Source organism: Chrysemys picta, chromosome 25, assembly GCF_011386835.1.
Source record: "Chrysemys picta bellii isolate R12L10 chromosome 25, ASM1138683v2, whole genome shotgun sequence".
Lineage (NCBI taxonomy): Eukaryota > Metazoa > Chordata > Testudines > Emydidae > Chrysemys > Chrysemys picta.
The window spans coordinates 3,709,670-3,734,208 of NC_088815.1; the positions used below are offsets into that span (position 1 = coordinate 3,709,670).

At 52.8% G+C, this 24,539-nt stretch overlaps 1 protein-coding gene across 4 annotated transcripts in view; it reads right to left on the reverse strand.

Moving 5' to 3' along the window:
• Nucleotides 1-24,539, reverse strand: part of TJP3 (tight junction protein 3) — a 46,431-nt gene that overhangs the window by 14,160 nt on the left and 7,732 nt on the right. Inside the window, exons 1-6 of one of the 4 annotated variants that reach the window (XM_065578593.1) lie at nucleotides 14,123-14,354; nucleotides 9,270-9,326; nucleotides 8,694-8,818; nucleotides 7,918-8,020; nucleotides 5,468-5,966; nucleotides 4,865-4,968 (exon numbers count right to left, since the gene is read on the reverse strand). In XM_065578593.1, the coding sequence (XP_065434665.1) occupies nucleotides 4,865-4,968; nucleotides 5,468-5,966; nucleotides 7,918-8,020; nucleotides 8,694-8,818; nucleotides 9,270-9,326; nucleotides 14,123-14,140 (906 nt within the window). In that variant the 5' untranslated portion in view covers nucleotides 14,141-14,354. Of the gene's footprint in view, nucleotides 1-4,864; nucleotides 4,969-5,467; nucleotides 5,967-7,917; nucleotides 8,021-8,649; nucleotides 8,819-9,269; nucleotides 9,327-10,826; nucleotides 10,914-14,122; nucleotides 14,355-24,539 lie in introns of those variants that run through there. The other 3 variants (XM_024107891.3, XM_008171298.4, XM_042841400.2) reach the window with 3 other exon arrangements.

Below are 24,539 nucleotides of genomic sequence, written 5' to 3' on the forward strand. Positions count from 1 at the left end.
AACCTCTCCCCCCCCCCCACACACACACACAAAGCATCAGTGGTGTCCTCGTTTGCAGAGATCAGGTTATGTACAAGTCTGGCTGGGAGGGGGCAGGGACCATTAAATAAACTGGTTAGTAAAATGTTGACCTCGACTAGCTCTGCTGAGATAAAACCTGTCTGTGCCTTTTCGCCACTCAGCAGCTAGCTAAGTAACTCCATGTTAAACACCCCTTGGCTGCATAGGTGCTGACTCTGTGGGTGCTCCAGCCCATGGAAAAAAATTAGTAGGTGCAGCCAGCACCTCCCATCCACCAGCTGCCCCACTGACCAACTCCTCCGCCTCCCTCCCAGCACCTCCTGCCCGCCACGCTCAGCTGTTCCGCGGTTTGCAGGAGGCGCTTGGGAAACAGAGGGAAGAGTGGGGATGGGGCACACATGGGGGAGGGGGTGGAAATAGGCAGGAAGAGGTGGGGCAGGGGTGGGGGCCTGGGGCAGAGTGGGGCAGGGAAGGGGGTGGGGGGTTGGGGTCAGATGGGGGGAGGGGTTTAGAGCACCCACGGGATCCAGAGGAAGCCAGCACCTGTGCTTGTCTGCAGTGAAGACAAAGCCGGAGTAATATCGGGTCTGGTTTTTGCACAGACAAGGCCAGAGGGTTGCTTTGGCCCGGGGAAAGGCCCGTAGATTGGGTTCTTTGTGTGCACTTGTCTTTCACTGTACCCGATGAGCACTCACCTCTTTTCAGGTTTTCAGGGGCCAAGCTCCACCCTGGGGCAGGCAGGCCACCGCGTTCCCCGTTTGTGTGAGGACTCAGTTCGTCCAGACAGTATGATGCAGGCGCGGATGGCAGCTCTGTGGCTAACGCTGCCCCAGGCCCTTCCTTTTAACTATCTCCTTCTGATCCCTCTGGAATACTCTTTTGAAGGATTTGAAATTAGAAATTTGGCAGGTTTGGAGTTTTCTATGGTAATTTGGGGTTTAAATGAGGTAGTTGTTAAATGACAGTTTTTCAGGCTGGTGTGTACACACGCGCACACTGTACCAGGTCACCAGAGTGGGTTAGGAACAGATACATAGTGACGCTGGTACGAGCCCCTAGTGCATTGAGGTGCACGTGGCAATAAACTAGACTAGCTGCTGTGTCCACACTAGGGGCTGTGCCGTTAACTACCTCCCAACCCAGCCAAAACAGTTCTGTCGGTAAAAAGACGATCTAGTCCCCAAAACAAAGAAACCCTCCAAAAACATGTAAACCCACAACGCTTGCTCCAGCTGTTCAGACAGGGGATGTGTCTCTTTTGGAGCCCTGGGGGTTCCAGGCCATGGTGAAGCCTCCTCAGAATGCACCACACAGCAAGGAATTCATGCCATTTAGTAAATGGGGCTGTCACCACAGACACTTAGACCTGGAAGGGCCCTCGAATCATAGAATATCAGGGTTGGAAGGGACCTCAGGAGGTCATCTAGTCCAACCCCCTACTCAAAGCAGGACCAATCCCCAATTTTTGCCCTAGATCCCTAAATGGCCCCCTCAAGGATTGAACTCACAACCCTGGGTTTAGCAGGCCAATGCTCAAACCACTGAGCTATCCCTCCCCATCTAGTGGTCATCTAGTTCAGTCCCCTGTGCCGAGGCAGGGCCAAGTATTATCTAGACCATCCCTGACAGGTGTTTGTCCAACCTGCTCTTAAAAACCTCCAGTGATGGAGATTTCACAACCTCCTCAGGTAATTTGTTCCAGTGCTTAACCACCCTGACAGTTAGGGGCTTTTTCCTAATGTCCAACCAAAACCTTCCTTGTTGCAATTTAAGCCCAGTGCTTCTTGTCCTATCCTCAGTGGATGAGAACAATTTATCCTTCTCCGCTTCAGAGCAACCCTTGAAGACTTATGTCCCTCCTCAGTCGTCTCTTCTCCAGATTACACAAACCCACTCTTTTCTCGCAGGTTGTGTTTTCTAGACCTTTCACCATTTTTGTTGCTCTCTTCTGGACTTTCTCCAGTGTCCCCCCGCTTTCCCATGGTGTGGGGCCCAGAGCTGGACACAGTACTCCAGCGGAGGCCTTCGATGCAAAAAACATCTAACATCAGTGAGCAAAATCAAGGCTGCCCAGAGCAAAGGGGTGAAAACAGCAGAGGTGTCTGCGCAGAGCACGTGCCACGACAGAGTTTGGAGCACAGCATCAGAACAGGAGGTTTGGAGCAGGAAAGCACTCACGAGAGCGAGTGTCAGTCACAGGCTTGGTCTGTTAGCTAGCCTGATCTACCGAACGCGACCCAATAACCCCCGTTAAGTCCCAGGCTAGACAAAGCCATAATGGCCAAACCCGCAACCAGAGAGGTGAGGAAATAGCTGCTCTTGCAGCGGCAAGGGCTTGGGAGAGAAAGATCAGGAGAACAAAAGGGCAAGATGAGCCACAAGAGCAGGCGGAATAGCTCAGCTCCAATAGGCTCCATCCTGGCAGGTCTGACCCCACCGAACGGTTACAATGGGGCGGAGCGGAGCGGTGAGCCTCCCTTGGTTCTGTTGGGAGCGCTGAGGAGGAGAGTCTCAGAGATGAGAGGAGACCCTGGAGCCGGCAGGTAATGTGGACAGTCCTCCTGGGGAGGTTTTGCCCCATCTCTGCGCTGGGGCTGGCAAGGGGCAGATCAAGCCAGGAATAGGTTAGAACAGCCCAAGCAGAGCCCGAAGTTGTGCCTCCTCCTCCTCTCCCCGCCTTCCACAGCCTCCCAGACCTGAAGACGAGCCGAGCTCTGTGAGCACCAAAGCTGGTTTCTTCCACCAACAGAAGTTGGCCCAATAGAAGAGATTCCCTCCCCCTCCTTGTGTCTCAAATAGCCTCCAGGGGCATTCCAGCAGCCGAGAATCGCTGGGGGGGGGCGGGGGGCGCAGTAGTGCTCCCCCACCCCCACAGTATGCCCCCTGTGCCAAAGTGAGTTGGGGGGGGAGGGGGAGTTGGCTCCGCCCATATTGGGTGTGGGAGCTGAACTGGATAATCATATGGAACAACAAATTACTTAGAAAAACTTTCAGACGGAGAAGAGACAGGGCGCAATCGCCGTAATTTAAACATTAAAATACAGAAACTCAAACCTCAAACCACCCACCCACCACACCCCACTCTGTCCTGTGCAATCTGACCTGTTTCTCACACAAAACCGGGAAATTCAGTGTGAAGCCGTTTATCAGCATCCACTCACACACCCACAGCTGCTCACAAAGACACACATTGTCCACTCCTCTGCAATGCAACCCTACACCGCCAGCCTCCATGGTCACACCCAGGCAGCCTGAATTCTCCCAAGGCAGGGAGGAGGAATACACACATCTCCTGGCTAGGAAAGAGCCCAGAGAGCCCCACCCCCACACCACTATGTCACATGACCTTGACCAGCTAAACCTATTCATTGGCCAAAACAAAGTATGGAGTTGACGAGCAAACCATCAATCTTACCTATTAACTTCTACAAATAAAAAGGCACAGGACATTGCAGAATATTTGCATGTAATAACTTACTAGAAGTGGAGACCTCAGTAATAAAAAGTCAGAAATTAAGGTCTCGTCCCATAATATGCTACAAAATCAAACCAAACTGATCAGCTAAGAAGTATAAGTTCATATCTACAGCTCAATGACATCACTCATCATTATACACCGATTGCTCATCTTCAGCTCTCACAGAACACGAACCACACAGCTCCAAAACTCAGCTCCATGTGCCACATGCTGTCAGAAATAAATCCCAGTAACGTTACTCCGATTGCCAGCTCTTTGGGGCAGGATCTGTCTCTCTGTTCTGGGTTTGTCCAGCACCCAGCGCCTGGGCCACAACTAGGCTCCTTGGTGCTATGGCAAGACACCTAATCAGCAGGCTAGACTCCAAACTGCAAATGGTAGGCAACAGCGATTAATCCCACGGGACAGTGGTGTCAAACAGAGGGCAGTTTTCAGGCTGTCCGAGTGGAACTTTGGGGCCTGTGGCCAAGTAGAATTGATTTGCTTGGGGAACAGAGCGTGAGTTTGAACGTTCTTGTTGATAGAACCATCGAAATGTTGGGCTGGAAAGGACCTCCAGAGGCCATCAAATCCAGCCCCCTGTGCTGAGGTAGGACCAAGTAAATCTAGGCCATCCCTGACAGGTGTTTGTCCAGCCTGGTCTTACAATCCTCCAGGGACGGGGATTCCACAGCCCCCCTGGGAAGCCCGTTCCAGAGCTTCGCTTCCCTGAGAGTTAGAGAGTTTTTCCTAATATCTCACCTAGATCTCCCTTGCTGCAGATTAAGCCCATTACTTCTTGTCCTCCCTTCAGTGGACATGGAGAACAATTGATCACCTCCCTCTCTGTAACAGCCTTTAACATATTTGGAGACTGTGATCAGGTCCCGTCTTCTGTTCTCAAGCTGTGGGGTTGTGTGTCTATGTTTCACACTATTTCCTAAGGCTGGGGGGCATGATTAACTTTTACTGGTTTCCCCCCCCCACCACTTTGTTTTTAATATTGGTCCATTGAACCACGTGGCGGCAACACCCAAGTCACGAGCAGATTGGAGAGGAGTTTCTGCTGTGCCTCCCATCAGCTCTAAGGTCGCATCTGCCGGGAAAAGGAACCTGTTGTGATGGTGGGGGTCAAAACAGCCCCTTTCAAGTGATGCTGAAGACAGTTACCCCGCCTACACTGGCAGGGCAGACATTTCAAAGCCATTCTGGGGCCGGCAGAAATAGTTTAACATCTGTTATTAAAACAGCCTCATCTTCCTACTGCAGAGAGCTCCCAAGAATCTCCAGACCACATGGCCCAGGGACAGCGTCACACCCTACACCGAAACCCAGCATCAGGCACAATCCTGAGGAGTGCACCAATCCTTCCAGACCTCTGCATACCTTTAAAATGAGGTCCCCCTCGTGCAGCGAGCTGTCCTTGGCAGCCAAGCCTGTCTCTGTTATGTGTTTGATAAAGATCTGGCTTCCCAGCTTCAAGCCGTATTCTGCGCCCCGGGGAGAGAGAGACAAGTCAGGTTCAGGGAATGGAACTAGAGAAATACCAGATCTGGGGTATCAGGGAGACAGGTCCTCACTATGAGCCCACAGTACCCCGTGGGAACCCTACGGCTCCGGCTGTCGTGTTAGCCAGATCACAAACTCCAGTCGCTCAGGCCTGGTGCGCGTACACAAATTGCACCCATTTAACTGGCTTGGTTTCTAAATTGATTTAGTGAACTCAGTGCAATGTGGCCACAGACCCAGTGTGTAGAAGTGAAGATATTCCTTCCTATTCCACCCCCCAAGGCACCCCCTCAGCCAGTGAGCCCCCAGACTGCTCAGCCTCGCTGCTGTTAAAGGCCCTTCATTTCTGAGCCCTCAAAGTCATCCTGTTCTGCCCCTCCCGCACGCCGGGCAGCCTCCACCAGACTATGCAATGAAGAAGGATGGTTCATTCCCACTGGAGGGGGCTGGTGGGGAGAGACTGGGGAAGCTGCCTCTTACCTTCGCCCTCTTTCTGCTTCACCAGAACCGAGCGGATGGGTTTCATTGGAACCTCCTGGCGCGGCAGCCTCTTGAACCCAGACACTAGCGCAAGCCCATTGGTGTCCCCATAGCCATTGGTGGAGTGTTGTCTATGGTAACTCTGCCTTTCAGAGCCGCTGTCTGGGCTCGGTCTCCTGTTGCTGCCATCTTGGCTCCGCCTTCTGCTTCTGGACACCTGCCTTCGATTGTCATCCCGAGAGTGGCCGGAGCTCCTCTCACTGGAGGAGTCTCCGTCGTAGCCTCTACTGTAATCCGCGTCGTCCTGAGGCCGGCTCCTGTTGTGACTGTCGTACCCGTATCCTTTCCCGGTGCTCCGCGGCGACGACTCGTCTCCCTGGTACCCGTACTCCTCATCAGAATCGTATCGGACGGTGTTGGGAGAGTGCAAGGAGTCGCTGGATAGTGGCTGGCTGGTTTTGGTTACAGGAAGCTGAATTTTCTTTGGTCTCTTCACTGTCTGCAGGTGGGAAGGAAGAAGAATTGGTTGGCAAATGACACGTACTCTGCCCTCCCAAAAGAGAGCCACCACTGATTTCAGAGCACTTCACAGAGGGAGAAGAGAGTGTCTTAATTTACAGATGGGGAAAGCCACGGCATTGAGACATTAAGTTATTTGCCCAAGGCCCCATAGCAAGTCAGTGACAGCTGGGAGAGAGGAGCCCCCTGGTTTCTATACTAGAAAGTTGTAGCCCTTTAACTATCCTGGCACAGACAAACCGGTTCAGCGCCCCCTCGCGAGAACGCAGTTATGCTGATCGAAAGGTGCTTTGTACCAGTACAGCAAAGGGAAAGAACTATACCAGGACAAGGCGCCTTTATACTGATGTAACTGCAGCCACACTGGGGCTTAGCCTGGTGTAACTAGTTCAGTAGTCACACCCCGAGCCAAAACAGTTACACTGGTAAAACTGAAGTGAAGACCAGCCCCACGAGTCCCTTCGTCGAACTCCTACGTGTGTGCGTTGGAGGTGACTGACTAATGGGATCCAGACTGTTCCATGGTTCAACGGGCACGGATAAGAGGGAGATGAGCAAAGGAGGAGCCGCGTCGTCTCAGATTAAACACGGAGGGGACAGGACATGTCAAGAGCCACGTGGTCCCATCTGTTCTTTGGAGAGTAAACAGCCAGACTGAGGAGTGGCCAGTCCCACCAATGCAATGACATATCGCAGACCTCCCGCCTACCTCCACCCTCCCCGCGCCCCTTCCTTCCTCGGCTCATGCTTACGAGCCAACCGTGCCCGTCACCCCCTCCTGACATTGTGCCTTCCTCCCCGCTGGCTCATGCCTTTGGAACAGCCTCTCGAGTCATCCTTAAAATACACCCAAGGGCCCACCTGATGTATGACGCACTCTGGCCACAGTGACTCCACACTACACTGCTGGTTCTATGCTGGGCTGCTGCAGATCGAGAAGGGCCATTAGCAGGAGATCACTTTGAGGCAGAGTCTCAGGCATTCAGAGCAGTACGGCTCCACGAGAGCAACAACAAAGGTCCCAGAGCCACTTTGCCTAGTAGTGCCCATTCAGTAGGGCATGATCTACAAGGGCTGTCCATCTTACCGAGGGCTCCCCCCACTCTGCCAACCCTGGCCTGAGACAGAAGTGAGCACAGGACTTGGAGCCAGGAACTTCTGGTTAGAAGCTAAAATTTTAATAGGTCATTTTGGGGGACAGCCTATATCTGGGGTAATTTGGTCCAGGGTTCCCAGTTTCATACTACAAATTCTGGGCCAGGCCCTGGACTGACGTGTGACGTACCTATTTTCAGATCTGATTACGTACATAGATTTGTAGCGAGATTTGAAAATCCAGCTTTAAACAAAAACACGGATACAGCTTTACTTCCGGTGCTGCTACTCACCGCCCCCGAATGTTTGTAGTTGGCTTTGAGCTGCGATTGCTTACAATTATTCCTAGAGTTATCCTCTTTCACAGTTTTAAAAGTTTGCAAGGAGTTAGTGCCCTGCAATATTTTAAGACACTGGTTTATTCCTGCGGGTAACTTGCGAGGTTAACAGGGACCAAGACACGCCAATCTAAACAAGCCATGGGGTGGAAGAACCAGAGCTGTTGCTAGCCATGAAATGCCTGGTAGAAGGGGGACCCAAATCCAGCCCTGGTGTAAGTGGCTGGGGCCTCACTTATTCAGGGTACATATGCACTACAGAGTTAACTTGAATTGCTCCTCTCGAGTGAGAGCGGCCACTCTCCAGCTGCTGTGTCCACTGGAATTAACTGTGCTGGGGAGTTGCAGCCAGTTCCATGAGGGCTGCGCTTAACCCAAGGACAGACAAGTGGAACATCCAGCCGGGAAAACTTGCCCCACATCAAGGCTTTACGTTGGACCCTTGTTACCTCTCCTCCCACCCAAGCCAAGTCAGCCCCTCCCAGGCAGGACGCTTACGATGTTGGCTAACTTGCCACAGGTTTTGAGCGTCTGGATGGCAAAGGAGGAGGACACATTCTCCATGGAAAGGCCGTTCACCATCACAACGTGATCTCTCGTCCTGGAAAGGAAAGACTCAGGTCAGGGAGATCCCTTGCCAAGGCACAGGGGAGAGGGCGATAAGGCTCCCGAGTGGCTAGGAGCAGCCTCTCAGCCTAGGCAAACACCTCCGCAGTGACAGTCTGACCCACGCTTCGCCCCCGGAAATTCTGCTGATGGGGAGCATGTTCATTTGCAGCTCCGCAAAGGCAGGTCCCACCCCAGAAAGGGCAGGAGACCCTCCCAGGTTCAAAGTCCCCGTGTCCTCCAATCTGCACCCCCATTGGCCTCTTCCTTCCCCAACTCCACCCCCGAGGCTGCCTCCTGACACCAGCTGGGAAGGCAGATCCCCTCAGGGAGCTAGTGCACCAGGGACCCTCCCAGCAGCTGCTAACTCTCCCCTTCCTCCCACACTAGTGACCCCAGCAGACCCGCCTCCCAACCCCCACGAGGCATGTTCTGAGCATATGACTGGAGCCAGGACCTCCCGGGTTCTAACTGACTCCCTCTCTGACCTTCAGCCAATCACGCCCTGCTCTGTGCCTCAGTTTCCCCAAGCGTTTGAAGTGTTGCTTCCTCTCATGAGTAGAGGGGGACCCGGATCCAAGACACCCCAGAACTTGGGGATGTTTGGATCCTCTCTTTGCTCACAACGCTTTCCTCAGTGAATCCTTCCGGCCCCGTCTGCCACTCACTGGAGCCTGCCATCTGCTGGTCCACCGGGTACCACATCTGAGACCACGATAGAGGGGTCCCCAGCCAAGCCGCTGGGACGGTCCCTGCCTCCTGAGATGGCGATGCCAAAGCCCCTTCGAGGGTCCTAGTGCGACAGATACATACAAGGTCAGGCTCTGCACAGCGGGTACCGGCTGCAGATGGAAGGAGGATGGGCACAGGGGCAGGCAGGCATTTCTGAGGGGCAGCTAAGCATCGCTAATGGCACTGCTGTAAGCCGCGTCCCTGGCAGGCCAGTCGCATCGCTGCCATGAACGACGGGATCCAGCTGGCACAATACCACAAGGAAGCTCACGCTGCTGGGGGGCTGCTTGGCACTGGCCAGACACTTCTAGGGTCACCCCAGCTGGCTAGCGCTGCCAGGCTGGCGGGAGCAGGGCCCCACTGGGAAGCAGCTCATGCTGCCAGGAGCCCAATCACAGCAGAAGGCAGAGGGCCCCATTCAGGAGGCTTGGCTGAACCGCAGTGTCGCCACCCACGATTAAAGCCCCAATGCCCACCCTCCCGGACGGAGACGGCGCAGTGCACGAGCTCACCTTGCTCAGCGTCACAGTGTGCTGCTCCCAGATGACCATCTCCTCCATGGCTGTAACCTGGGAGCCCGGGGGGAAAAGGACGGTCAATGAACAAAATCCCATTGTTTCCCCAGTCTCCAGAGAAGGGGGAGGGGTGGCCAATTTGCTCCTGTCACTTCTCTAGACCCCCAGAGATCTGGGCATACTAGAAATCACTTCTAGCTGCAAAGAACCAAGCTGCCTTTTTCCTAATGAGGTAACATCCTCCTCCCACCTAAACCCACCCTTAAATAATAGACTTGCCTCTGCAGCTGCAGAGAGAGCATCTCCCATTAAGGGGGTGTCCAGGTCGTTGGGGTAAGTGCACTACAAACAGACAGCAACTCTCAACATAGAGGTCACCAGCAGGCTCATCGGAATGCAATGAGAGCACATGAAGCCAGGGAAGCCGTGTGTGTAATAGTTACAGCAAGGGACCGAAACACTGTAAATCACGTCATTAACCCGTGCCTCGGTTTCCCCAAACTGAACAGGGATTATACCAGTCTACATCAACAGGGGATTAGAGAGGTTTCTTGGTGTTTGTCGAGCGTTTAGGGAGAAAGCTTTGTCATGAATTTCTGGAACCTGATACCCATAATGGTTCTGTTTAAAAGGGTCCAGTTTAGTCTGCATTGTGGATTACACTCGCTGAGTCAGACTCAGGATTAGAGCCCTGCAAATCTGGATTGTCCATCAGAAGGGACCAGTGGGAGCGGAGAAAGAAAGCTGAAGGAGGGACGTGACCAGCCAAATTTCACCAGGACTGTGTCTACTTATTGTGAAAATCAGCATTGCCTCCCCAGAGCCAGTAGCTGCACAAGATACAGTCAGTTAGCTTACACACGGGTCCATGGTTTGAACAGATCTATTCAAATTAGGAAGAAGGACCTAGTTTCTACAAGTCAGCCAACATGCCTGGCCCTCTGGCCGTTCCTACTGGATGTTTGCCTATCAAAAGATAACAATAAATGCTTGTCAAGGTTCCGTCCCCACTCTGAACTTTAGGGTACAGATGTGGGGACCCGCATGAAAGACCCCCTAAACTTATTTTTACCAGCTTAGGTTAACAGTACGCTGCCACCACCAAGCATTAACCAAATATTTAGGGAGAGCCACTTGGAACTCTGCCTTCCCCCAAATATCTCCCAAATCCCTAACCCCCCTTTCCTGGGCAGGCTTGAGAATAATCCTCCCCAAGCCCCTACACCCCTTTCCCTGGGAAGGCTTGAGAATATCCCTCACCACTTAGTCCTGGTGAACACAGATCCAAACCCTTGGATCTTAAAACAATGAAAAAAATCAATCAGGTTCTTAAAAGAAGAATTTTAATTAAGAAAAAAGGTGAGAGGAGTACCTCTGTGAGATTAGAATGCTAGATAATCTCACAGACAATCAGATTCAAAACACAGAGGGTTTCCCTCTGGGCAAAACTTTAAAGTTACACAAAGAACCCAAATTTACCCTCCCTCTTATTTGCAAAAGAACTCACAAATAGAAAATAAAAGTAATCTAACCATTCCTTCTCTAAATACTCACAACCCTATGGGAGTGGCTCCTTCTTTCTCTGCCTCCAGCAAAAGCACACACCCAGCACAGACCAAAGACTTTTTTCCCCTTCCAGATTTTTAAAGTATCTTGTCCCCTTATTGGTCCTTCTGGTCAGGTGTCAGCTAGGTTATGGGAGCTTCTTAACCCTTTACAGGTAAAAGAGGAATTAACCCATAACTGTATGTTTATGACAAGTTTCATATGAAACTTGTCATTACGCAAGGCACTGTATGTTTATGACAGTGCTAATACCACCTTTTCCATTCACAGAGCTCACTACTACTAATACTACGATCACCATTCACAGCTGGGGAAGCTGAAGTGCAGAGCAGAGATGTGACTAACCCCAAAGCACGTGGAGTGACAGAGCCCGGCACAGAGCTTAGCCCCATACCCTGGCCCTGCTGAACAGTGGGAGGAGGCCAGTGATCCAAGAACAGGTAAGAGCGGAAGCTGTATGGTTACTTATTGCTAAACAATTCACGTGGACACTTGAGAATGAAGCTGTGCCACTCCGAGGAGGCAATGCTAGGGATTAGCTAGCAGAGCACACGGTGGGTGCCCCTCCTTGCTATCCCTGCTCATGCCTCCCCTTCCTGTTCCTATAGAGGGTCTTAAACACTCCAGCCCAGCAAGCTGAGTCCCTGGAGGAGGCCCGTGGGGCTGGCATGGCGCGGAGAGCAGAGCACACCCTGACCACCTCCACGGCCTGCCCTCTGGGGAGCTGGAGAACTCAGCCCTTGGCCAGGACACAGACAGGAGCTTGTTCTGAGTCAGTCGGCTGCCAAATTCTGGAGAAGACGCGGTACACCCCGCAACTGCCCCAATTAGGAACCCAGCTCAAGTGGACGCAGCCACATCAGAGCCCCAGGCGGGCGGCACGTAAGTCACCTCACCAGCCTTTCCTCTCTAGGGATTCGAGTGCAAGCGTCTGCAATACACGTCCACGTGGAAGCAGAGGGGCTTCTAGCCAAAATTAAACACCTGCCTCCCACAGAGACAGCGATTAGGAGTCAAAGACCCACAAATGCTGCGCTTGCAGTTACTGTAACCCACGGAGTTTAGAAACGCTGCATGTTATGAGCCTCACCTCCTCCTTGGCCTGCCCAGGGGTCAGACCACACCAGATACAGCCCACCAGCCATCACACCGGTCCATGGCTTTAAAGTATCTATGCAAATTAGGGAGGGGAATCAAGTTTATCTACAGGTCAGCTAATCTGCAAGGACCAACGACAGTTCCTACTGCATGTTGGACTATCAAAGGACAACAACATATAATGAGCACTGGTACAGCATTTAATAACCTATAATTTACCATTTAACAACATATAGTAAGTGCTTATACAGCAGTTTCCAATCATAGACTTCAATAATAATAATATCACCCGTTTACAGATGGGGAAACTGAGGCACAGAGCACAGACGCAACTGATCCCAGAGCACATGGAGTGACAGAGCCAGGAAAGAACTCAGGTCCCATACCCTAGCCCCTGCTCCCCAGCGCACTGATGCACAATTAAGCAGGGTGAGGTCTGTGATCCAAGAAAGTGAAAAGCAGAAGCCTGGTTTCGAGTGAGCAGGCCATGCTCCAAGGTCATTATGAGGCACCTGCAGTCTCAAAACGACCGGAACTAAACACCGTGCAGTTCAGATCTTGATGGACAGCCTGGTGTCTGAGAGGTAGGGAAGGATCAAGTAACCCAGACCAGACCCCTCCGAGGGTAGGACTGTCTGTCGGGGGCTGGGGACCGGACAAGCAGGGGGCGCTGCAGGTCAGGACGGGGGTGGGGTACTTTGGCCGAGCCGTGTGGAAAATGCCTCCCATTGTGCCAGCTCCAGCCGCCACCAACCCCACGATTTTGAGCATTACCAGCCACCCCCAGAAAGGGGTGAAATCTAGAGACCTCCCAGTCCCTGCTCCTCCTCAGCAGCAGTTTTTGAACAGCAGGCACCACCCTCCCAGCACCTTTGTCCCCTCAGTGAAAAAACCACCAGCAGCATCACCTGGGACTGGGCACATTTCAGTGACCACCAGGTAGGGTTGCCAACCCTCCAGGATTGGCCTGGAGTCTCCAGGAATTAAAGATTAATCTTTAATTAAAGATTATGTCATGTGATGAAATCTCCAGGAATACATCCAACCAAAATTGGCAACCCTAGCCCCAGGACTGCGTCAGTGGAATGACACCAACACCGAACCAGAGTAAGAGTGGAGACTCAGGCCCGAAAGCCCTTATCAGTGTCGAGAAAACCACTCACAAACAACCCCCCAACCCAAGCAGGTCAGCTGGGCTGAACATCCCTCCCCGGAAAGTGTATCTGTTGGCAGGACAAGAGGCATTCCACACCCCAAGAGGAGGAATCCTGAGCAGGAAAGACATGCAGATGCCCAAAGAAGGGAACAGCCAAAACCTGGTGTAACAAAAAGGCCAGGCGGACAAAAGACTCCAGGAACTGGAGAGAGGGTTTGAAATCCACAAGCTGCAGAGACTGATCAAACCAGGGATTCCCAGGCCTGGATCAGCTTGCTTCCCTCTGCAGAGCTAGTACCGTCAATAGCGAACAGACCAGGCCCTGCATTGCAGGGTACAGTTAGTGAAGGGAGCAAGCCATATTTAAAATACCCCAAAAGTCTGAGGGAGCTCTGATTCAGGCCCCTCTCTAGCCAAACCCTCCGTCTGCAGGGGAAATCACGCATCAGGAGGAATCCCTGGGTTCAGCAGACAGAGCATTCCCCACAGCACAGGATTTCTCAGAACAGCTGGCCTATCAAAGTAGTAAACACAATCTGACAAGAAAGCAAAATACATCACCACCCAAGTCTGGATAGGCCTGAAAACCAATGGTTGCAGGTTACAGCATGAGACGCGATAGGACGGTGCAGCTCCATGCAGAGCATGTCTGCACCGTGCACAAAGCCAGTCCTGGGCCAGTGAGGTCAAAGGGGTTTTTGGCCATTGACTTTAACCGGAGCAGGATGGGCTGTGGGCAGCCTCTCCTCAGAATCATCCTGATGTTTGCATCTCCTTCCCTCTTGAGTTGCTGGTTCAGATCTGAGCCAGGCTGGGAGTGAGCAAAAGCTGCTGCCATTGGCTTGGAGAAGCTTGTTTTCTTAGCCTAGAATTGCTGTCCTTTGAACAGGCTGCTGCAGAACTGGAGCAAGATAAACCCCGTTTCTCCCTTCAGATTGTTCCCCTGCCCCACGACGGCTGTTACCACGCACAGCACTGGCCCAGGACCTGCTTCACCGAACGCACACACCTGCTGGGGAAAGAGACTTGCCTGAAATCTTACAGCCATATTCCACAAAGCCCCAGGCTGCTGGCTGCTCCCATGGGCAGGGCTGGCCTGGGATGAAAGGATCCAGGAGCTCCCGGTAGCAAGGGAGACGATCTGTGCGGAGCAGGTGTGCAGAGGCCGAGAGATTCTGTGGCCAGCTGCAAGGTTCAGGCACTTTACAATCCGCTCTTCCTTCTCCCAGGGAGATGGGGGCTTACACCTGCTGCTCCGCCTCCTCCCCTGTTCCACGGCCCGCCTCCTGCTGACACACCTATTCCAAGAGACCAGGCTGACGTGCACTCAGGTGCTCTGCAGGTAGCCAGCTGACCTGGGTCCCAGCCAGTCTCCTGCCTGCACTTCGATCTCAGCTGGCTCAAGCCTCCAGGCCAGGTTTTACAGGAGAACAGAGCTCCAGGAGGTTGGGTGCAGGCAGGGAACACGGAAGGCATGACCCAGGTAAGGGCGTCTGACACAGATTCCAGCTGCCCTGGGCAGGGAGCCTCTCTGCGCTCTTGGGAGGAAGGAGAATGCCGAGCACAGTGTTTTTGCCACCCCACCACCACATTCATGCTGTATCCACAAGAGAAGGGTTCCCAGTTGCTATTACACGGATTTGCGCCAGATGAGATTTAATGGCACCAGGACTCCTGGGTTCCCAGAGTAATGGGAGCCCGTGGTAAAGCCAGAGGGTCTTGCTGCACAGCGAAAGCTGGGCCTGGGCTCACCTACTGCAGCTGGCTTGACTCCAGCTAACTCCAGGAGCAGTCGTGAAGACAGCACAGCCTGGGCACCGGAGCGGGCAGTACAAGCCCAGCACGGGCTCTGGCTCCAGCTCCGGCTCCGTACTGGGCTCACTTCCTGATTTGTTACTGGAGCTAACTGAATTCGAGCTAGCTCACGTAGGTGAGCCTGTGCCCAGCCTTCACTGCGTAAGTCAGGACTCCTGGGTTCCTTCTCCAGCCACTGACTCCGCACTGCTTTGGGCAAGTCATCTCAGTTGCCCCATTTGTAAAATGGGGCCCCTAATCCTTATGCTATGCATAGTACTGCAGTATCCCCCAGAGGCACGGCCAGGATCAAATTAATGCTCATTAACATGAGTACGCTACTGTGAAGTCCCAGCTGAAGGGAGCTATCCAAGCACAAAGCATCAGTATCCTTCTGGTGAGGAGGGCCGGGTGGCTCAACCCACGCTGCATCCTCACACCTTTCCCAGCATGGACCACACCTTGGCTGGTGGACACCTCCCCTCCTATTCATGATCACGAGCCATCTGTCTTGCCATTCATGAGCATGTGGCCTCACTTCTGTGTGGCAAATGACAGCCTTTTGGAAAGTATCCCGGATATTTTAGGGTTTCTTGATGCATTTTAGCGGCTGGAAACATGGAGAAGCCGGTTCCATGGGACCTCTCTACAGACTGCAGTTTGGGAGTGACTAGTTTAGCTCACCTCTCCTGTAGCCTCCCATGATGTTCGTTTAGCTCTGGCTTTAGCTGGCCAAAAGCTGGCCAGGTGCATACGGAACGGAGCTGGTTGTGATTTTCTGTGCTGCAGGACACCTCTCTCTCATGTGCAGCATCGTTTGACATCCTACACTCAGCGCCTTGTTTGCCGCACGCCGAGGGCAGCGCAGGGATTCGGGCTTTTGCCTCCATTCGCAGTAAGTCTGCTCTTTGCTTTGCATCTTTTTGAAACTTTGCAACAAACATTTACATTTGGAAAAGGCAATAGGAGACTCCTGGCACTGAGCACAGGATGGCAAACAGCCCCACGGCCAGCCCAGAGTGACAAGGGAACCGGCCTAATCCATTCTCCTCTATTTAGGTTCTTATACCATGTTCATCCCCACAGGATCTGGGCACCTTCCAGTCATGCACTGAGCAACGTGACGAACATCTGTCATGTGTTTGTTCTCTCCTCTCCCCGGGGCAGAAGTGTGTGCAGTGGAGTGTTTTGTTGTGGATAATATACATACACACACACACACACACACACACACACACTGCTCTTGGTGCAGAAGGTGGGGAGGTTTGTGATGGTCATTAGCTCCGGGTAGAGTTCATGGCATGTCTATACAGCAACGTAAGCCCAGAGGTAGTGGGACTCAAGTCAGCTCACCTATGTCAGGGAACCCTGGGCTTGAGTGTCCACACTGCATTTTAATCCTAGGCTAAGGATTGTCTAATCTGTGGTCAAACCAAGTGCTCTGGCATCCACACTGTGGTGCACAAGTCCAAGTAAAAGAAAACATATTCCAAAGTGCCTAGTGCCCCTACCCCCTACCAGTGTTGACACTCTAGCCCAGGGGTGGGCAAACTGCGGGCCGGATCCATCCCAACAGCCATTTTAAGATGGCCCTCGAGCTCCCGCTGGGGAGCGGAGTCTGGGGCTTGCCCCGCTCTGGTGCTCCAGCCGGGGCGCAGAGTCAGGGGCTGCTCCACATGCCTCCTGGAAGCAGTGGCATAGACCTGCTCCAGTGCTCCAGCTGGAGAGTAGGGTCAGGGGCTGCTCCACGTGGCTCCCAGAAGCAGTGGCATGGCCCTGCTCTAGCTCCTACATGTAGGGACAGCCAGGGGACTCCACTCTGCTTGCTGCCCCTGCCCTAAGCACCGCCCCCGCAGCTCCAATTGGCCAGGAACCGCAGCCAATGGGAGCTGTAGGGCGGTGCCTGCAGATGGGGCAGCATGCAGAGCTGCCTGGCCGTGCCTCTGCGTAGGAGCTGGAGAAGCGACATGCCGCTGCTTCCGAGAGCTGCTTGAGGTAAGCACCACCCAGAGCTTGCACCCCTGAGCCTCTCCCCCTGCCCCAACCCCCTGCCCCAGCCCTGATCCCCCTCCCGCCCTCCTAACCCCTCAATCCCAGCCTGGAGCACTCTCCTTCACCCCAAATCCCTCATCCCCAACCCCACCAAAGAGCCTGCACCCTCAGCCAAAGCCCTCACCCCCCACCCCGTGCCCCACTCTCCCGGCCGGAGCCCCCTCCCACACCTGAACTCCTCATTTCTGGCCCCACCCCAGAGCCTCACCCCGTCCCATACCCCAACCCCAATTTTGTGAGCATTCATGGCCCACCATACAATTTCTATTCCCAGATGTGACCCTCAGGCCAAAAGGTGTGCCCACCCCTGCTCCAGCCTTAGGACATGGTGCACTGGGGGAAACTCTACTGCTCCCTGTTTCCTAACTATGGATGGGACTCAGGCGCCATGAGGCGCATTAGTACCCAAACCACCTAATGACTCTTTGGTGGCTGTCTCCGCAGGTTGAGAAGACTTATAGTGAACAGCCATCTAATCTGAGAACTAGGCTCTCCAGCTCTAGGCAGGAAAACGCCCATGTGGGCCTGTTCTGAGGAGAATTAGGATATCAGGCTCCAGGGCCATCAAACTATTACAATGAAACTCTGCAATTCTTCATTTGCAACCTGGGCTGTTCAACGAAGGGGTTTTGGTTGGTTTTTCATTTATTTGTGTCTGTTTTGAAGTTTAACATAAAATGTAGGTTTCAGAGGACCCCCCCCCCCTGCCAACCTGCTGCACAGTGGTGAAGTGTGACTCCAGGGCTTGGTGTGCAGTTTGCAGTGTGCTCCAGCACCCCCCCCCCCCCCCCGTTCCCTTATCCCTGCTCCCACCGCACTCCAGGAGGCAGAGAGAAGGGAGCACTGGGAGGCTGTAGAGAAGTTTTGGGGCTGGCTCCCACTTGCCACCCTGACAGTACATGCTGCCTGGGCGCCTCTGCACACGCAGCCCCTGGGACAGCAGTGGGGGGGCTGGGAATAAGGGTCAGAGTGGAGCAGGGACTAAGCGCTGCCCTGCAGGGTGGGGGAGCTGCAGGGCTCCTGGCTCAGCATGGCCAGAGGAAGGGTGACCCCCAACATCTGGGAGCCACCTCCCACTTGTCAGCTTTGCTCCCTGCCTGGGCACGCTCTGTGCAGCAGCGAGGAGGAGCCGGAGCAGGGAGCGTGCTCGGCCAGGCAGTAATGGCACTTGTGGCCACTGTGCTGGCTGCCGGGAACTCTGGGACTTGAGTCAAGCGGGGGCTGCATGCACACAGGAAAGCTATAGGGCTCAGACCCTAGGACCCAGCTTAACACAGGCGTGGGCCCTCCAGCCCTGCAGGTTCCTGGGACCCTGGCTCCGAGCCCTAGGTTAGGGCATTTGCAGTGTGGACGGCTTGAGCCTGGGCTCACACTGCTGTGTAGAATTACTCTAAGCTCCATCTCTTAAACATGGCCAATTCGCCGGCTTGTCTAGCGTCCCGTCTCTGAAAGCGGCCAGAACCGGAGGCTTCAGAGGAAGGTGCAAGAAACCCCGGCCCCTTGGGGAAGTTCATCCCTAACACCCTGTGAGGGATCACAGATCTTCCATCCATGCTCATGAGTACTCGATACTTTAAATGACTGCTTCTTTCCTTTGCTGCCTGAGGGGGAACAGGTAAGGAGAGTGCTTCTCTACGAATCTGAGATACTTGCTGTGACCTTGATAACTCGCCACATGACAATAGGTGGCTTGAGTTGGGGGCGGCATACCAGGATCCAGGGAGGGATAATGGAAGCCAGGGTGGTCATGTAGAACTTTATCTTTTGGAGATAGCTGTTGAGCTGGTGCAGATCTAAAACTGAGCTGAGACCTCCTTTTGCTTTTGTGGTTAGGTGATAATGGGAATAGAGCCCCTTCCCTCTGAAACATAGCTACCTCCTCTATGGCTCCTACCTGAAGGAGAGAATGAGTCCCCTGGAAGAGGAACTCCTCGTGAGAGTGGTCCCTGGGCAGGCACTGATGAAGATGCAGGAGGAGATGGTGGTTTGCGTTTATAGCCCCTATCTGACAAAGAGCAGAAGCAGAGTAATGGTGGGTCTGCTGCGGGCAGGGCAGGAGTATACAACCCCAAAGACTATAAAATCACCCTAGACTTTAAGCTCCATGAGTTGAAGGATTCTATTTGCTTCCCAAAAAAACAAGGGGGAAGGGGGCGCAAGTAAGCACCTTTGGGGGGAAGGGGGTGCAAGTCTTGTAATGTTTGTTGGACCATGTGCAGAAGCCCTGAGGATGGCAGCCAAGACCTCCTGTACCTGGAAGCCACAGAAGCCATGGTCTTGGTAGCCGAGTCCACCACATCTAGTCCAGCCCGCAGTGGCATGTGAAGGCAGGGGCTACTCAAGCCACTCTGATGGGTACCATTGAGGGAAACATTTCCAGTGACTGTGCAGCAATGTACATGTGCAATCACTCAAAGAAAAGTCTTTTTTTGCAACTGCATTACATATTGATCCACCGTAACCCCTAGATCCTTTTCAGCAGTACGATCACCTAGCCAGTTACTCCCCAGTTTGTAGTTGGGCGTTTGAGTTTTTTCCCTCTTAAGTAAAGTACTTTGCACTTGTCTTTACTGACTTTCTTTTTGTTGATTTCAGATGAATTCTCCAATTTGTCAAGGTCATTTGAATTCTAACTCCAACGTGCTAGCAACCCCCTAGCTTGGCGTCACCCACAAATTTTATAAGCATATTCTCCACTCCATTATCCAAGTCATTAATAAAAATATTCAGTAGTACCAGACCCAGGAGAGAGTGCTGTAGGACCCCACTAGATACAGCCTCCCAGTTTGACAGTGAACCATTGATAACTACTCTTTGAGCATGGTCTTCCAACCCGTGGTGCCCCCACCTTATAGTCATTTCATTAAGACTACATTTCCAAGTTTGCTTCTGAGAATGTCGTGTGGCACTGTCTTAGCAACCTTACTAAAGTCCCAGCACCTTAAACACAAAACAACTTCTCTTTTTGTGCCACCCTCTACCTCAATCAGTGCCCAGGACGGAAAGCAAATGAAGCAGAGGTCCTGTAGGACAAGTAGTGATCAAATCATTAGAAAGGCGATCATAATGCCTATGCATGAGTGGGTTGAATTAAGATTGCACAGGTAGAAAGCAAACATGGACAATTTCAGACCAAGTGGGTACAGTTTGGCAAAGTTATAGGCGGCTTAAAGCAGGGGTTTATAATGGAAAGTGTTGGGCCACCGAGCCAGAGGCGTCACTACTGGGTCTGCCTATAACAGAAATTCCAAGAGGGAGAACAGGCTTGTAATTAAGGCTCTGGCCTGAGGTTCTAGAGACCTGGTTCAATTCCCTGCTCTGCCAGACTCCCTGCATGGTGCAGGTCACTTGATCTCGCTGAGTTTGTTCTGTCTTGGTATCCGCACCTGTAAAATGGGGAGACCATGACTTCCTTTCTCGCTCTCTCTCTCTCATCTGGTGGGACTGTCAGCTGTTCAGGCTCAACAACAGCTAAGGCTTCTAGGTGCTACGGTCATATCAATAAAAACGGAGGATGAGACTGGAATTTGTCCAACCAACAGGCCTAGTCTCCAACCCCTGTAAAGAGGGTCATGGAATCTTTAGTGACTAGGGTTGCCAACTTTCTAACTGCACAAAAGTGAACACCCTTTGCCCCGCCTCTTCCCTGAGGCCCTGCCCCTTCTCTGAGGCCCCGCCTCCCGCTCACTCCATTTCCCTTCCCACCGTCGCTCGCTCTCCCCCACCCTCACTCACTTTAACCAGGCTGGGGCAAGGGGTTGGGGGGCAGGCTCCAGGAGGGGGTCTGAGGTACAGGCAGGGGCTCAGGCCTGGGGAAGGGGGTTGTGGTGTGGGAGGGGGTGAGGGGCAGGCTCCAGGAGGGGGTCTGAGGTACAGGCAGGGGTTCAGGCCTCGGGAAGGGGGTTGTGGTGTGGGAGGGGGTGAGGGGTGTGGGCTCTGGGAGGGAGTTAGGGTGTGGCAGGGAATTGAGGTACGGACTCTAGCTGGGCAGCACTTACCTCAGGCGGCTCCCGGAAGCAACTGGCATGTCTGGCTCCTAGGCGGAGTGGCACAGGGGCTCCGCGTGCTGCCCACACCTGTAGACACCACCCCGCAGCTCCGACTGGCTGCAGTTTCTGGCCAATGGGAGCTGCGGAGCTGGCGCTTAGGGCGGGAGCAGTGCGCGGAGCCCCCTGGCTGCCCCTGTACCCAGGAGCTGGACATGCCGGCCGCTTCCAGGAGCCACATGGAGCCAGGGCAGGCAGGGAGCCTGCCTTAGCCCCGCTGCACCATCGACTGGACTTTTAGCTGCCCAGTCAGCGGTTCTGACCGGAGCCGCCAGGGTCTCTTTTCGACCGGGCGTTCTGGTTGAAAACCAGACACCTGGCAACCCTATTAGTGATCCTAAGGGCTTGTTGCACACAGCAGCTAGGCCGGGATAAGATTTGGTGGCATAGTGCTACCAAAGCAAAACAAAACATGTTTCAGAGGAGTGCCTTCACACTGTGCTGATGCATGTCACAATGCTTGTGTCCACACCACAGCATGCTGTATTGCTAGAAGCATGGTGCACTGAGGGTAGGCGTCCCAGTGTTCTCCACACTGCCTGAAGGGAAATTTTCATTATGCATTGTAGGGATATGCTCTGGTGTCATAGGGGACGATGGGATCAAAGGCCCAGAATTCCCTTTGATCTGTCCCATGCGTCACCTCTCTGCTACCCCATGTTGCAAAGATGGATGAGGCACAGTGGAATGCAGTGCTCCAGTCGGACGTCAGGATCCTGTTGTACTGGGAAGGACTCAGCAGGCAGTGGCCTCAGCGGAGGATATGAAGGCAGAGGATGCACTTGTTTGCCGACAAGGTCTAACAAACGAGGAGTTTCACCATGTGCCCTGAAGGTGGCAGGACGTGGCTTGAGGCAGATCTCTGGTGGGAATTGATTCCACAGCTAAAGCCCCCAAGAAAGTGTCCACCAGGCAGCGTGCTCACTGAATACAGCTGCTGCAGTAGAGTGCAGAGCCAGCTAGAGACTGTTTCAGAGGTAGCCAGGTGTGGACCACTGAGGGCCAGATCCTTGAAATGTGCCTGGAATTGGCTGCCAATCATTGTAGAGTGCAGCACATTGGTATGACTGGATACCCTACCTGTCTCGCAGCTTCTGGATTAGCTCTGTTCATCTGATTCTGGATGCACTCATTGGTACAGGGGAGAACTGGGTATGAACTGCTACTACAATTTCAGTGCTTGGGAATCGGTGGGACTGGACAGGCCTCTGAACACAATTCCTCACAGAAGGGCCAGATCAAAAGCATCGTCAGAGATCAGAAAAGCAACTGCCAAGAAATGGTCCATTCATTTAGACATGGATGGTTCTCATTGGACGCCAGAGGGAGATGTGACCTAGGCGGATGCAGGTTGCTTGAGCTCGGAAGCAGCCCACATGGAATCCCTAAACATTGTTCCCTAAAACCAATCATCCAACCCACCCCAAGAAATATTGTGCTTGACTACTGAAACCCCCAAGATCCCCTCTAGCTCTGCATTTTCCTCTCTGAATCTGAAAGCACACAAACAAAAACCCCACAGGAGATCTGCCTGATCACCTTCTTCAAACAAAATGGCGCCTGAGCCTGATGGAATGCAGCTGATGGCTGTACTACACCAGGTGGCCACAGACACCACTGAAATTAACTCTATAGTTTCCACCCTACAACCAGCAAGACTGAGATTCAGAGTGCACTCCAAGCTCCTTCCAGATGAATGGCTGATGGACAACACAGAATTTCTGAAGTGGAAGATGATTTCAAGAAGAACAAGTTACAGGTTATGAAGAATTTTCATGATATCAAGACTATTAAGACCAAGCTAGTGGATCTAGAAAGCCACTCAAAACGACGTAACAGCAAGATTGTGGGTGTCCCTGAGGGAACAGAGAAAGGTAAACCCTCCGAACATTTCCTTAAACTGCTAACTAAGTTGTTGGTTCTGCCAGTAGATTTTTGGTTTGACACAGAACAGGCACACTAGGCTCTTGCCTTCAAGCCTGCTCCAGAAGGTCAGCCTAGAGCATTGATTGTGAAATTCCTGATGTTTACCAAAAACAAGGAGCTTATATTGCAGAAATCCAGAGGGGAAAAAAGGAACTGTTATGGGGAGAACCAGCAATTAAAATACTGCTCTTTCAAGATTATGCCTGTGATGAGGGCAGCTTTTAACCAGGCAAAACTATTGGCTGGGAAGATAGACTTGAAATATTTTATTAAATTCCCAGCAGTGCTCCATATTAAGAATGGCAAGAAGATAGTATCATCAATTCCCTGCAGAAGGCAGGAAAATACCTCAAAAATCTGCAAACTTCTCCCTTGCAAGAGGAGAAGACATCTATGGAATGATCAGACAGTATGGAATGTATGTATTGCTCGCTTAGAACTAATATGCGCTAAACAAGTTGATGGGTGCTAGTTCATAGTGATATGTTAGTTCCTTTTTCCCCCTCTCTCATTGGGGTTGAAGGGTTATTATCAATTTACTTCCTATTGCCTTAACTCATAGGAAAGGAGCATCAATGTAAAATCCATCATTTTGATTAATAATTATATATATATATATTCTAAATGGATATATACCTATCTCATAGAGCTGGAAGGAACCTCAAAAGGTCATTGAGTCCAGCTCCCTGCCTTCACTAGTAGGACCAGTTTTGCCCCAGATCCCTAAGTTGCCTCCTCAAGGATTGAACTCATAGCCCTAGGTTTGGCAGACTAATGCTCAAACCACTGAGCTATCCCTCCCCCTCTAATTGTTTTATTAGCTGGGGCTTCCTTATGGACTAAGTGTTACCAAGGTTCTATTGGTAATAGGTAAGGCTACGATTTAGTCATGGGTATTTTTAGTACAAGTCATGGACAGGTCACGGGCAATAAACAAAAAAATTCACAGCCCGTGCCCTGTCCATGACTTGTACTATAAATACCCCTGACTAAATCTTAGCTGGGAGCCCACTGCTTTGGGAGGCTTCCAAGGGGATGGGGGACGGTGCTCGGGGGGAGGACCAGCGGCACCTGCTGCCAGGGGGCCGGCCACCTGCCGCTTTTCCGGCTGCCCCCGGGACCACTGCCGGGGGCCACTGTGCTGCAGCTGCTCCCACCACCCTCAGGATCACTGCTCAGGTGGTCCCTGGGGCCAGCTGCCCGGGGCCATCCAAGCAGCAGCAGGTATGGCTGGCTGCAGGGCCACCTGAGCATCTGGCCCTGGGGCCAAATGCTTGGGCAGCCCTGGGGTCAGCCATACCGGCCACTGCAGAAGTCATGGAGGTTGCAGAAAGTAATGGAATCCGTGAGTTCTGCGGCCTCCATGACAGACAGACAGGGCTGGCTCCAGGCACCAGCTTACCAGGCAGGTGCCTGGGGCGGCCACTTCGGAGAAGGGCGGCACGTCCAGCTGTTTGGCAGCAATTCGGCGGACGGTCCCTCACTCCTGCTCGGAACAAAGGACCTCCCACCAAATTGCCGCGGCAGATCGCGATCGCAGCTTTTTTTTTTATTGTTTGTTTGTTTGTTTGTTTGGCTGCTTGGGGCGGCCAAAACCCTGGAGCCGGCCCTGCAGACAGAGCCCTGGTA